General features: G+C 33.7%; 1 protein-coding gene across 1 annotated transcript in view; it reads right to left on the bottom strand.

Annotated features, from left to right (window-relative positions):
* Window positions 1-14,569, bottom strand: part of PKHD1L1 (PKHD1 like 1) — a 151,828-nt gene that overhangs the window by 93,714 nt on the left and 43,545 nt on the right. The window contains exons 19-23 of the mRNA XM_064384533.1: window positions 13,054-13,167; window positions 10,969-11,118; window positions 9,823-9,947; window positions 4,474-4,637; window positions 2,784-2,956 (exon numbers count right to left, since the gene is read on the bottom strand). Coding sequence (XP_064240603.1) covers window positions 2,784-2,956; window positions 4,474-4,637; window positions 9,823-9,947; window positions 10,969-11,118; window positions 13,054-13,167 — 726 coding nt within the window. The remainder of the gene's footprint in view (window positions 1-2,783; window positions 2,957-4,473; window positions 4,638-9,822; window positions 9,948-10,968; window positions 11,119-13,053; window positions 13,168-14,569) is intronic.

Here is a 14,569-nt window from a genome sequence, read left to right as displayed (position 1 = left end):
AAGGCCTAAATATGCTCATAAAGCACAGCACAAAGAAGACAAATAAATGGAGAGATATACTGTGTTCATAGTTTGGAAGACTGAATATTACAATGGCGTGAATTCTCTTCAAAACAGTCTATAGATTTAATGTAATTCTTGTCAAAATATCAGCAAGGTTTTTTGGTAGACATAAAGAATCTTATTTTAAAATTTATTTGGGAAGGCACAGGACCTAGAATAGCTAAAACAATTTTGCACAAAAAAACTAAAGTGAGAAGAATCACTCTGCTCAATGTTAAGCCTAACTATTCAGATACAATAGTCAAGAATGTGTGGTGATGGTGGAGGGACTGACCAATGGGAAAAATAGAAAACGCAGAAATTTGCCCACACAAATATGATTTTTGACAAAGGTTCAAACGTCATTAAATGGAAGAAAGATGGCCTTTCAATAAATGGTGCTGAAACAATTGGAGGCATAGGCAAACAAATGAACCTGAACCAAAAATCACATCTTATATAAAAAGTAACTCAAAATCGATCCCAGCCTTAAATATAAAATGTAAATGTATAGGATTTTTAGAAAAAAATAGAAAAATCATCAGGACCTAAAGCTAAGTAAGTTCTTAGACTTGAAACCAAACACACCATTCATAAAAGAAAAAAATGATAAATTGGGTCTCATAAAATTTTTAAAACTTTGTTCTGTCAAAGAACTTATGAAGAAGATGAAAAGGTGAGGTACAGTCTGGGAGAAAATATTTGCAACCCACGTATCTGACAAAAGATTTATACCTAGACATTTTACAGTAGAAGATATGTAGGTGGCAAATAAGTTCATAAAAAGATGTTCAACATCATTAGCCATTAGGAAATATCAATTAAAATGAAAATGAGCCATCGCTACACACCCTACCAGAATGCCTAAAATTAAAAATAGGGACATCACCAAACACTGGCAAGACTGTATAGAAACTGGATTGTACACTGCTGGTAGGAATCTAAAATGGTACAACCACTTCAGAAAAAGTATGGTATTTTCTTTAAAAACTATACATATTCTTACCATACAACCCTGTAATTCCACTGTTGGGAATTTAACCCAGAAAAAATGGAAACTTATGTCATGCTAAAGCCTACAGATGAATGTTGATAGCAGTTTAATTCAAAATAGCTAAAACCAAGAAACAACTCAACTGTTCAACGGGTGAGTAAACAAACTGGTACATCCATAACATTAAATATACTTAGCAATCAAAATGAACAAATCGATCAACACAACTTAAACGAATCTCAAGGGAATTATGCTGTGTGAAAAAAAGCCAGTTTCCAAAAGCTATGTATTTGTATCACTATATAATATCTGATTCCATTTCTGTAGCATTATTGAAATGACAAAATTATTGAGAGAATGAATTAGTGGTTGCCACATATAAGTGAGTGCAGGAGGAAGGAAACGAGGCAGATGACTGTGACAGCATGGCTACAAAAAGGTAGCACAAGAGATGCTCGTAATAGAACTGTTCTGGTTGTGGTAAAATTGTACAAGAACCACACAAACACACACACACACACACACACACACACACACACACACACACAAAATCCTGGAAAAATCTGAATAAGGTCAGTGGACTTTATCATGTCAATTTCCTGGTTATGATATTATGCTATGTTATACAAAAAATTATCATTGGGGGAAAATGCATGAAGGATATAAAAATAGTACTTTGTTATTTCTTACAACTGCATGTGAGTCTACAATTATTTCAAAGTGAAAGTTCTTAAAACAATTTATTGATTATACATTTAACATATGTGCATTACATGTATTTGTCACTTGAATTTTTTTTAAAAGGTCACAAAAATCTAAGTCCCATATTCTTCAGTGTAAGCTTTGACAAATAACTAAAGATAGAGGTTACAATTACCTGTTAGTTTATTGAGGAATTTTGAAAAATGGGAGAATTTTGATACAGATGCTTTGAGAATACAAAGCCCTGTGTTAGTTATTACATTTTCTAATAGAGCTAAGAGCAAAAGACTGGAAAGCATTTGTAAAATGTTAATTTTTAAAAGATTAAAATATTGGCCCAGGGTGAGATAAAGGCAATTTTTTTTGAGTTTTTATAGTTTTTCAGTAATTTTAATCATAAAATTGTGTACTTTGCAAAAAGTTTTCTATGAGGCTCTAATCCAATTATTATGGTTAATGATTATTTAACCTTTAATCTTGAGCTTATTATACTTGTTTGTTGTTTTGTGGCAGGAAATTAAATAAACTCATTGAATATTTTTATAGCAATTAAATTTTTAAATTTTTCATATTTATAATATTTAATACTAGTATTATCATAAATGTACAAAAAATTGTTCAGATGCTTTCAGAATTATAAAAAAGCACTTTTTTCTTCCCTTGTATAAATTTCCATGCAAACAAAAATAAATGGTGTTTATAACAGAAACAATTTAAAAGCATAACAGAATCTCAACTTTTCTTTCAATAACTTCTGTTTAAGGATCTCTATTGGAAGAGTCCATAACTTTTTCTTTTAAGTCCACAGAGAAAACTCTACATCTGACTTGTTTTTTAAGGGTATTTCTCCCTGTTATCCTTCCCATAGACATATTCCTTGAAGAATTTTTAATACTTAAACTCAATTTCATGCTCTAAATCATGTAATATTAGTATAGTTAGTTACCTTTTTCTATTAAAGATATTCTATCTCTATGTTGGCTATTTAAAAAAACTTAAAAATAAAATTCACTACATTCAAATTAATGCAAAATTCTAGGCTTACCTGCCCAAAACTCACAGCCATCATGGGTATATTGTAACTGCAATTATATGAAGTCATGGTAACAAAATATTGGTGTGTCATAGTTGGTCCATTTATTTTGGTCCGATTCACCTGAAAGTGCTCTAAAAATATTCCTTTATTTGCTAATGCAGGAAGTCTTCTCTTGGGCATTTCTAAAGAATATAAATAAACAAAAATATTAGGTTGGTGTAAAAATAATTTAGAAGTCAACCTAATAGATGGGAGATAAAATTGCATTGCTTCTGTTGCTAAAAAGAAAATCATCAAATAATATCAACATTGTCATGGAATAAAATATTTAAAATCAAGTATTAGAAAGAAGACTTGAAGGCAAGTAGTTTGTGAAGCTTGCTAAACTTTCACTTTTATATGAAAAAGCTTTGTGTCTTTTGACATATAAACCCTATCAAGTAAAAATCAAATATTTAAAAGACACTAATCCCTGGGTTTCCTCTAGCCTTCTGTGGGCCAGTTAGCTCTGTTCTGTTCAACGTCCCCCAAATGTGGTGCTCACTAGGATGTGCACTTCATGAGGGCAGGACAAAGATTGTCTTCTTCATTGCTCTTTCCTTAGTACTTGATACAATGCCTGACACATAGTAGGTGCTAAGTGAATATTGTTTAATGAATGACAACATTTATCCCAACACAATCCATCTGTCTTATACATGTGTTCCACCAATTATAATGTAGGTCTGGTGACAGCAGATTCAAAAGGAGTGACAATAAAGTAGTAACATTTACATTTTTTATTATACTTTAAGTTCTGGGGTACATGTGCAGAATGTGCAGGTTTGTTCCATAGGTATACACGTGCCATGGTGGTTTGCTGTATCCATCACCCCGTGATCTACATTAGGTATTTCTCCTAATGCTATCCCTCCCCTAGCCCCCACCCGTGTGATGTTCCCCTCCCTGTGTCCATGTGTTCTTACTGTTCAACACCCACTAAGTGAGAACATGCAGTGTTTGGTTTTCTGTTCTTGTGTCAGAAAAAATAACTCACCACCTTGCACTTGAAAGCAGTTCCAAAGAGAAGGAATCTAACGTCTCTCTCAAAAATGGGAAAAGTCACTTTTAAGGTGACTATTTGGAGTTAGGATTGTAGAGTTTAATTTTTATTATTATTATATCTTTTTTAAAAAGATTGTAGAGTTTAATTTTTATTATTATATCTCATAAATGTCATGTCTATTAACATGACTAGAAACACAATACTAACACTACTGAAATGAAGATTTCATTTGTAGTAGTATTCATTATCACTCTCAACTCTATGAAAAGTTTCAAGTCAATCTTAGTAGACAGATGTCAATGTCAATAGTTGCATTTTGGGAATAGATCTCTCATGGTAGTTGGTTTCTCAAAAATAAAACAAAGCAAAATGAAAATGTTTGCCATAGTATATTGATTCATAAACAAAATCCTGGACTATGAAGCAAATTCATGCTATTGTAAGAAAGTTTACATTAAGTATTCATTTATCCTTAGAATAATCACCTTGCCCTATTCATTAAAATATAAAATCATAATATTATTAAGATAAAAAAATGACTCATTAATATTTAGAGATTAATGTTTCTATCCATACTACAGAATATAAAAATAATTTCCATGGTAAGATTTTACCATATTTAGATTACAGTAGAGATAAAATGATACAACATACCATCCAATGTTGAGACTGTAGATGTGTGTCCAATGTACACTACATCCACATAGAAGGACTGTGATTCTGATGCTTTCTGTAAACTAATCCTTTGAAGAGAAATATTTGTCCCAGTGTATTTTGTTCTTATGAGATCCAGAAGGTCTATGCAAGTGTAAGTCCAGCTGAAATACGGTTGATTAATTTTTTGTATAGATCAGTGGTAATGTTTAAGCAAATATACTTTTAAAAGCATTACAATTTTTTAGAGAAAAATATTTTTTCCCACAAGACCATCAAGGGAGCTTTATTAGCACCAAAAAGCAGCCATAACAAGGCACAGCAGGCAGAAACTTGGCAGTAAAAGATTTAGCATTGTATACAAATTAGTCTTTCTTTTATTCAAAGCCTTGGCAGGAGCCACAGGAATATAAAATAACATTGTGTAACAACAACTAAGGACACTAGGACGCACACACATTGGTGTAGGGCATATTATCAAAACAAGACACAAGAATGAAGTCATCAATTTTAGTCAACAATACTAGGCACAGAACAGTAAATTCAGTCCGCTGCTAAGAAGCAAAACTGGAACTTGATAACGCTTCCAGGAAAGTTCCCTGGAGTAGCATTGTCCATTGTTCTAAGTGCTAGAAGGGTATTATTTGTAGACATAAATGGTTGCATGATACCTTTTAAATGTATAACTTAGATTAAGATTTTCTATTAAATATTAACTGTATTTGAATCTCATAAATTACAGTTAAGCATTAAAGCTATAAGAGTTTGTAACAGATATAAATACTGCCATCCAAATAAGTATAGTTTAACAATAATCTTTCATCAGCTATCACTGTAGTTATTAACTGACTAGTTTGTTTGGGCACCTTATAGTCTCATTTTCTTCATGGTTCATAAACTCATCATGGGATCCACCTCTTGCTCATCAAAGACTAGACTACACATATCAGTTTCAGAAAATTGTATGCAAATGTCATTAAGTTAAAGTGCACTTTAAATTTTAAAAAGTACTTAGGGCCTCAATGTACAATTGTACAATGAATTATATGAGTCTAAAATTTTAAAAACCACAACTTAGAAAATGTGGCATGTTGAACAGGACCCTTTATAAGGGAAAAGGAGACTGCAAATGAGAGCAAAACTGAACTGCACACTGTGCCTTTGTGATGAGATAATTCCATTTTTTGAAAAGAAAGGCAGGCTGTTTTAAGATTTTTAAATTTGATTTACAACTATAAACCACTTTTTGGAAGGCCGTAGAACCATTTTGGGGGGTGGGAAATGGCACTTTTAACACTAACACTGTACTGAAAACAACAAATACTAATAGTTCTACTTCATCTAGGTGGACTGTCTGACCTATATTAAGGCAGGTCTAGAAATACCTGTTAGAAGCAGATAAATTTATTTTGTCTTGACTGGTAATTGTTTTATCAAGGGAACCCTGTTATTTTTAACAATCATGATATTCTTGTTTAAAGGTCTTGTAACATTAAAGGTAAAGAAAATCCATGAACATTATCAAATGTAATGCATCTTAAAATTACTACACAGCAGATACATTTTTTAATTTTAAAAAAAAATTTAGTTTTCTTTTTTTGTGGGTACATAGTAGGTATATGTATTTGTGGGTTACATAAGATGTTTTGATACTGCCATGCAACGCATAATAATCACATCATGTAAAATGGGATATCTATCCCCTCAAGGCCTTTATCCTTTGTGTTATAAACAATCAAATTATACTTTTAGTTATTTTAAAATGTACTATTAAGTTATTATTGACTTTAGCCACCCTGTTGTGCTATCAAATACTAGGTCTTATTTTCTTTCTAGCTATTTTTTTGTACCCATTTACGATCCCCATCTCCCTTCAGCCATCCCAAATTATAGGCTAATAAGAGAGACCTATTTAATAATATGGTAAGTGATGACTTGATTGATGAAGAATGAGGATCCATAAAATGTTTCAAAATTCTGTAGCAGTGGAGGAGAGCATAATGTAAGGGTGATGGGCCTCAAAAGTAAAATTGTGATTTCACTGTTCAATTAAAAGATTCCTTCTTGTTGTAGCAAAATGTACCTTGAGATGTCCCTTCAAGAAGTATTTCTGCTTTATAATGGACTAAGGGATTATCTGCAATATGAAGCAAACTGGGCATGAAGCAGTGGTACATAACCATTCTGCTGATGGACTGTTAATGCTCCTTGCCACCTAACAGGGGCAGGGCTGGCTCGACTCCTGACATTGCATCTACCTATATGACTGCCAACAAAGGATGTCCTCTTCTGAGTCAGTAATTCCTCTGTGGAACGGCAGAATTCTTCCCATTCATTTCATTCATTCCAGGAGCTAGCTTCAGTCCCATTTTATACAGCAGACTCAACTGTGTCATGACCTCCAAGGCATATATTTGTGCCTTGGGGAACTCAACATCTTTTTCAATACTAATATATCTCTCTCAACACAAATAAATGGACATATACCCAGTGCTCATGGATTAGAAGAATATTGTTAAAATTAATATTGTTAATTATTATCAAAATCATATGATTCTGTGCAAACACCATCCACAGAATATATAGAGCTCAGGCATTATTCTCTTTCTCTTCTTTGAAGTCCACTTCAGGTTCTACCAAACTTCAGTATCTAATGAACTTAGTCTTTGTGTAACAAGAATTTTTCTGTCTTTACATTCTATGGAAACATGTGGAGATCTTATACTTGGGACAAGACATCCATCATTATCTTTTTGGTGCTTATTTCAAGAAACTAAGGAATATCTGAAGCAGGACTTTTGTGTTTCCTGAAAAATTCTTTGAAAGCTTAATGCCCTTATTAAAGATTTTCCTTCCAGCAAACACCTGTTGGACTGTGGATTCCTATCTCATGGCTAAAGAGATTCTGACATCTGTAATGTGAACTTGGTCCACAGTTGCCTTCACTTTATCCATTGATTGATCAGAGTATCTGAAGGGAATTAGGTCCATATGCTCAGGATATGATGCCAGAGATATAAACTTCAAATATGATGTTGATGTTTTATATTGAAAACTGAAGATATGACTTCCTCTGCACACACACGCACACACATACCCCTTTATTTGAGACAAGGTCTCATTCTGTCACCCAGGCTGGAGTGCAGCAGCGCAATCTTGGCTCACTGCAGTCTGGACCTCCCAGATTCAAGCAATCCTCTATTTCAGCCTCCTGAGTAGTTGGGACCACAGGTGTGCACTACCATGCCCAGCTGATTTTTGTATTTTTTGTAGATATGGGGTTTTGCCATGTTGCCCAGTCCCCTCATTTTTTTTAAACATAAGGTCATTCCAGTTCCACAGGAAGGATAGCTCTGATATGGTCCCACCCATTTGCCTGGTCCCATCTTTTGTCACTGTTCCTGCCACTGTCCCCGTGAATACAACTGACTTCCTCTTGATAGAGCCCGGGGACCTAGCTTTGCTGGAGCACCTCCAGGCCTTCACCATGGCTGTCTCCCATTTCACACTTCTTGTCCTCTAAAATAGTTTTTAAAACCATTAACAAACAAGGTTTCCCTTCCAGTCCAACATATGTCAACAATTTTTAGAGTATATGAATTTCTAAAGTTGTGAATTGGGAACTGGCCAATGCATTTTGAAAATAATGTTGGGGTCCAGGCACGGTGGCTCATACCTGCAATCCCAGCATGTTGGGAGGTCTAGGTGGGGGAATTGCTTTAGCCTACGAGTTCAAGACCAGCTGTGGCAATATGGCAAGACCCAATCTCTACAAAAACAAAAAACCAGTTGGGTGTGGTGGTGCACACCTGTAGTCCCAGCTACTTCAGAGGGAGGTTGGGATGGGAGGATCACTTGAGCCCAGAAGGTAGGCTGTAGTGAGCTGTGATGGTCCCAAAGAACTCCAGCCTGTGTGACAGAAACAGACCCTTTCTCAAAAAATAGCGTTGGGATGATGTAGAAAACAGGACAATTGAAATTGCAGATTTGAGCAGCAGCTTCTGCATCAAGAAATTTATTCCTCCATCAAGACTGCCCTTTCTTCCCATCTTACTACTCTCCTCTCCATTAACATCTTGCCTGTTTTAAATTTCTTGTCTTTGTTTTGTTTATGGTCAACATTTAGTTTTATTTCCAACTTTGGATCATTTTCTCACTCTCTGTCTGGGTGTCAAGAGGAGACTCTGGTTCTGCCTCACACCCGTCCCACACATGGCAGTTCTGAGTCACAGAGTCTTCTTCTATCATGAGAAGAAAATAGTGCTCTCCCTATCTTATTATAATAGAAGAGTACTATCCATAACTTATAAAATGATGGAAACTTACATGACATGTATTAAAGTAGCATGTAAACTGTATAGACCTATATAAAATAAAGATTGTGATGTAGCTATAACAGAAAAAAGCAAAAAAAGAGAAATCTTTTCAAGGTATGGAAATCACATCATGGTTATTTTTATGAGATAAATTTTATATTAAAGAAAAACTTCTAAAATTGTAGAAAGGAAATGTTCTATGTCTTTAGTGGAGTGGTGGTTACATGACTGTATACATGTGTTAAAACTCACTAACTGTGCACTTAAAAAGAGTGAATTTTACTTTACATAAATTATACTTTAATAAACAACAACAATTTATGGGGAGTACTTTATAAAATAGAAAAGTGTATGTCTCTGTGTATGTCTTCACTATTGTTTGTATTATAAATGAAATTTTTGCATGTACTGTGTATAAAAATGCAGTAACAACTGACATACATTCCAGAAGATATAAAAATTCATAAAACCCCAAAAATGAGTACATAGAACTAAACTGTGTTTAAGGGCATGACAGTTGTAGTCACTAAATAGCTTTTTCTAGGTTCATTTCATTTCTTCATGTTTCTCTATTTGCATTTCTATGTGTCTAACTTTTGGCATAGCAAGCATTATTTCAAAATATCTTTACTCACTTTTTTTTTTTCAGTGATCAAAGTATAATGACAATACTTTGATAAGCCTGTCTCTTTCTACCTTCCAGCAGTAACTAGGAATATTATCAGATTTAGTAAAACATAATTTAAATTCTAAAGTGTACCATTGTTTTGTCTTTTTATCGTTATGGGTGATTATGACACAGTCAATTTTTATTTTCATAATCTATAGATTTCTTTATAACATGACTATTTCTGTTTAATGTATATTCATAGGATAGGAAAACTGCAGTTAAATCCATCATGTGTATGATTTGCCCCATCTCCTCAAACAGACCAAAACAAAATCATAAAACTCCAAGAAATGGATTTGTCTTATCTTTGTAGTTTATATACTGTGATATCACTTAAGTTTTCAAATTCATAGTGTAACTTACTTGTTTCCATAAGCAAAGTTGTATGTAAATTGTACATCAGTGCTTCTAATAATCTGGCTACTGTCTTGGTACTGGAATTTTAGACCAATATAATTTGCCAGGAATCCTTTGTATGCTAAACACAACTATATAAAAATACGAAAAACATTGGTAACAATATATTATCATTACATTGTTTTGTAACAATTCAGATAAATTCAAAGTCAATAAATATTTATTGAGCATTTTCCACATAAAATGTACCAGAACACAGAGAAAGAAATGATTAATTTCAGCTAGTTAACTGCAGAAGAAGAATTGGGAAAAAATTTATAGACAAAGTGATGTTGAAGTGACTTTACAATTAATGATTAATTCTCTATTTTTTTTTTTTAGGTATAGTTTACTTTAAAACTGGAAACAACTCACTCCCTGTGGAGAGGAGTTATGTACTAACTCTAAGCTATTCAGTAAATTTAAAAGTCCAGTGCACATAGAAAAGAAGAGAAGTAAACATTCAGGCAGATTAAATGGGATGTAAATATCATTGAACATTTAGAGATAGAGATGAATGTCACTGTAAAATAGTAATTAAATACCAATTTTAATGGTCCCCCAAGTACTTAAGCATGCCATATATATTAAGAACTTTGAACTTTAGGATATGTGCCACAATTTAAGAATTTTAAAATAGGAGAAAGGGTGAATCTATGATTAACAGTCTTAAATACCCTTAGTAAAACTGCCATCGCTTTTGCTCATAATATTGTTTCACTTCTCCCTGACTGGATACCCAAGATCATCCTATGATGGCTATCAATTTTTGTTTCTTCCTACTTAATGAAGAAAAATGAAAGAGCTTATATATTTTTAATTATTTTAGTATTTAAACCTGGGTGCGAATAATTTTTTTTGAAATTAAAAGAGAGATATAATACATGATACATGGTGCTATATACATATATATATGTGTGTTTATATATATATATTATTTTAAGAATCTTCAGAAGAGGAAACCACAAGCACCCAGAATTTACACTGTAGCGCCTGTTACAATATGACATACTATTCACATGGCAAGCATTTTTTCCTGTCTTAAAATTTCATGAAATTTTATTACCAAGATATTGTCCAGATTCAATTAGCATATCATTTCATTGAGCTTACCTGATTATAAGGAAACAATAAAATGTCTCCATATGGTAGTCTGTTTGGTTTAACATCTGCTGAGTCAAAAAGAACAGCTGGGTTTTTCAGGGAGTAACGACCACAGTAAGCATCAGTTTCAGCTGTCTTCTGCCCTCTGTTAATACGTTCCTACCGAAACGATAATATTTCAAATGAAAACCTGATCTATTGTTCTGCTTTTCCCCCAACGTATGCACCCAAACCATTCAAGGTTCAATTCAGATCCCACTGTTTCCCTGATCACTTTAACTTGAGATGTTTTCTTCCTTGTCTGAAATCTAAGGCTTTCATTTGGATCCATAATTATATAATCCCTTATGCCAGTATTTGACTAGTTTCCAAGTTGTTTTTCTCCTTACATTATGAACTTTGTACGGATATTTATTCATTCTTTCCATGAGTGTTTATGCAGTGTTTACTGTGTGTCAGGTTTCTGTTTGTTTGTGCGTTTGCTGTTTAATCTTCAGGATTCAAGTGGTGAAGAACCCTATCCCTGTAGATAGAGGCCACCCATCTAAGACAAAGAAGCCAATGATTATCATTCTGAGGCTCACAGGAGGCATCTAACTCACATAAAAGCATCAAGAAAGATGGCTCAGGGGAAGTGACAAATGAGTTAAGTTTTTAAAGATAAATAGGAGTGGCTGGAATGGAAAAAAGGTGTCAAAGGCACAGTGCAAATGGTAAAAAGAAAGTAGGGGCTTCAGAGAGAGGTCAAAATATGTGCAAAAAAAGCAGAGGTATGAGAGAGCATGGTGCTAGAAATGCAAACTCTAAGGTTAGGTGCAGCGTGGAAATGCATGTGAAGGTAGTGATGAGAGATGAAGTAGGAAAAAAGTAGGAGGTAAATTACATGTGCCATCCTCATGGCTGCTAGTATACATTCAGAATAGAACATAAATACACATATATTTATTAAATGAAGCTGAAAAGGTCATCCATTAAATGGAAACATTTTTTCTCACTAATCCGCTCTTGAAAAGTAACCTGAGAGATATATTTTAAGGACTTATATTTATACCTAGGGTGTTGATCTGAATTAAATAACTATACTTTTTTTATTCTTACAGTTTTTACTTGGAAATAGCATATATCTGGCTTACTGAAGTCTTGAAAATGAGAATTAGATAGTACATATTCAATTTTCTCCCCTTACTGAATATTTTTTAAAAATCTCATTAAGAAAGAAATAATGACTGGGCCATGTACTAATTAACCACAGTGTTATATCAAAAAGCAAGAGAAGCAATTATATAGAACTACATAATACATAAAAATATATAAGGCCCCACATTCTCTGAAGCCAATGAGGAGAAAGGATATACTGTGCATCCATGTTAAGAAAACACAAACAAAATGACATAATTTGGATCTGTGTCCCCACCAAATCGCATGTTGAACCGTAATCCCCAAAATTCAAGGTGGGGCCTGGCGGGGGGTGATTTGATCATGGGTGTGGATTTCTCATGAATGGCTTAGCACCATCCTGTCGGTGCTATTCTCATGATAGTAAGTGAGTTTTCACAAGGTCTGGTTGTTTAAAAGTGTGTGGCACCACCGCACTCTCTTCTCTTGCTCTTGACCAAGCCAAATGATGTGCCTGTTCCCTCTTTGCCTTCCACCATGATTGAAAGTTTCCCAAGGCCTTCCCAGAAGCTGAGCAGATGCCAACATTGTGCTTCCTGTACAGCCTACAGAACTGTGAGCCAATTAAACCTCTTTTCTTTCTAAATTACCCAGTCTTAGGTATTTCTTTATAGCAATGTGACAATGGCTTAATACACAAAATAAACAAAAACACTGCAAATCTTAACTTTGCTCAGCTTTTCTACTTTCTAGCAAGAAAATCAATGCGTAGTAAAAAAATTTTTAATAAATTATAGAAGGCACTACCAATACCACCTATCAACAGGCCTTACCAATAAATGTATAACAAAGTCATTTTTGCAATTTGACTGTGAATGACAAAATTATTAATACTAATTCAAAACAGAAATTATAAAATTTCAAATCATTATATAAATTGTATTTGGTCAGTTTTGCAGTTCATTAAATATTTCATACCAGATTAAAATCAGTTTCATAGTCTCTGAAGTATTTCACAACAAATCCTTCTTCAAAATTTGTGATTTGTGGTGGACACTTGGTGCTAACCATTTCTTCCACTGCTCTCTGAAACTAAATTAACAATATAAACATCAATAACTTCTTTTCATGAAAAGTTAGAACACTAGTAATTAGTAATAACTACTACTGATTCTTCTAATTGGTTCTAATAGAACATTTTCATAATTCCCATTTTTAGTCACGATTATGAGTTTTCTAAATAATTTTAAGTTAGTGTGATAACTTTAGTGGTCAATGAGTTTTCAAGACTTTTATTCTAGAATAACAGTAGTTACAATTGGCTAATATGAGCATATATAGTTATTATATAAGGCAGACATTTGTTTAATAGCTTTTTAAAGAGAGCAATGAAGCAAACCTAAATTAATTAGTACCCAATTAGATAGATTCCAAATAAATAGTTTTTCCAACTAACTCAAAATTAACTGAAAAAAAACTATACATGTCAATGGATTCTGGCCAACATGGTGAAACCCTGTCTGTACTAAAAATACAAAAATTAGCTGGGCGTAGTGGCGCGTGCCTCCCAGCTACTCAGGAGGCTGAGGCAGGAGACTCACTCGAACCTGGGAAGTGGAGGTTGCAGTGAGCCGAGATCATGCTACTGCACTCCAGCCTGGTGACACAGCCAGACTCCGCCTCAAAAAAAAAAAAAAAGTTTACATGCATATACTGTAAGCTTGTATTTATAATTATTCAAAAATAATACATTATTGCAGATTATGCAAAAATTAGTATGTATTCACAAGTATCCTATAATTTTCATATCAATTTCTCTGGCAAAGAACAGAAATAATTATTATTTAGAACTAAGGGCTTGAAACAATATATACTCTTCAGTCTTCAAACAAATATTAATTTCATTGTCCAGATAGTTGTCAAAATGTAATAACTCACAAGCATTCTTTCTTTTTGAATAGCTGCCCCCTATGGAGATACATTAGGCCCTGTTGGCACAGACCTAAGAACTCCCTTTTCCTTCTTTTGTCTTTGGAATATTTCCTCCCTTCTCTCCTCACTATGGGCAGGCTCCAACCCATCACACCAAATAGAAGAATGTATTACTCCTCCTTAAAGTGTTCTTTATAGAAGGTTGACATTTAAATGGTGTTCTGTTTAATAAAATATTAGGATATTTAAACTAACCAATACTTTATAGCTAAGCTTGTATCACACTACATCTCTCAAGGAATTTCTGATTTTACAGAATGACAAATTGGGTTTTGAGTGAAGAACAATGCCAGTGTGGGCAGAAGGACTCAAAGCTTCCACACATAGGCAGGGCAAGGCTTTGGAAACTTTGAGATGCCTTGTCTGGAAAAACAGGTAGCTACACTAGATTGTCTCTTAGTCTCCTTTCAGATAAAAGTGTCCACATTATATAACAGTATATAACAATACATAAATTGTGGTAAGTTGATCAGGTGATAAATAATTTGCAGTGATTTTTGGA

Source organism: Aotus nancymaae, unplaced genomic scaffold (genome assembly GCF_030222135.1).
Source record: "Aotus nancymaae isolate 86718 unplaced genomic scaffold, 86718_ANA_hifiasm-v0.15.2.pri h1tg000036l, whole genome shotgun sequence".
NCBI classification, from domain to species: Eukaryota; Metazoa; Chordata; class Mammalia; order Primates; family Aotidae; genus Aotus; species Aotus nancymaae.
The sequence above is the reverse complement of the archived record's forward strand: the minus strand, read 5'-3'. Positions and strand labels throughout refer to the sequence as shown.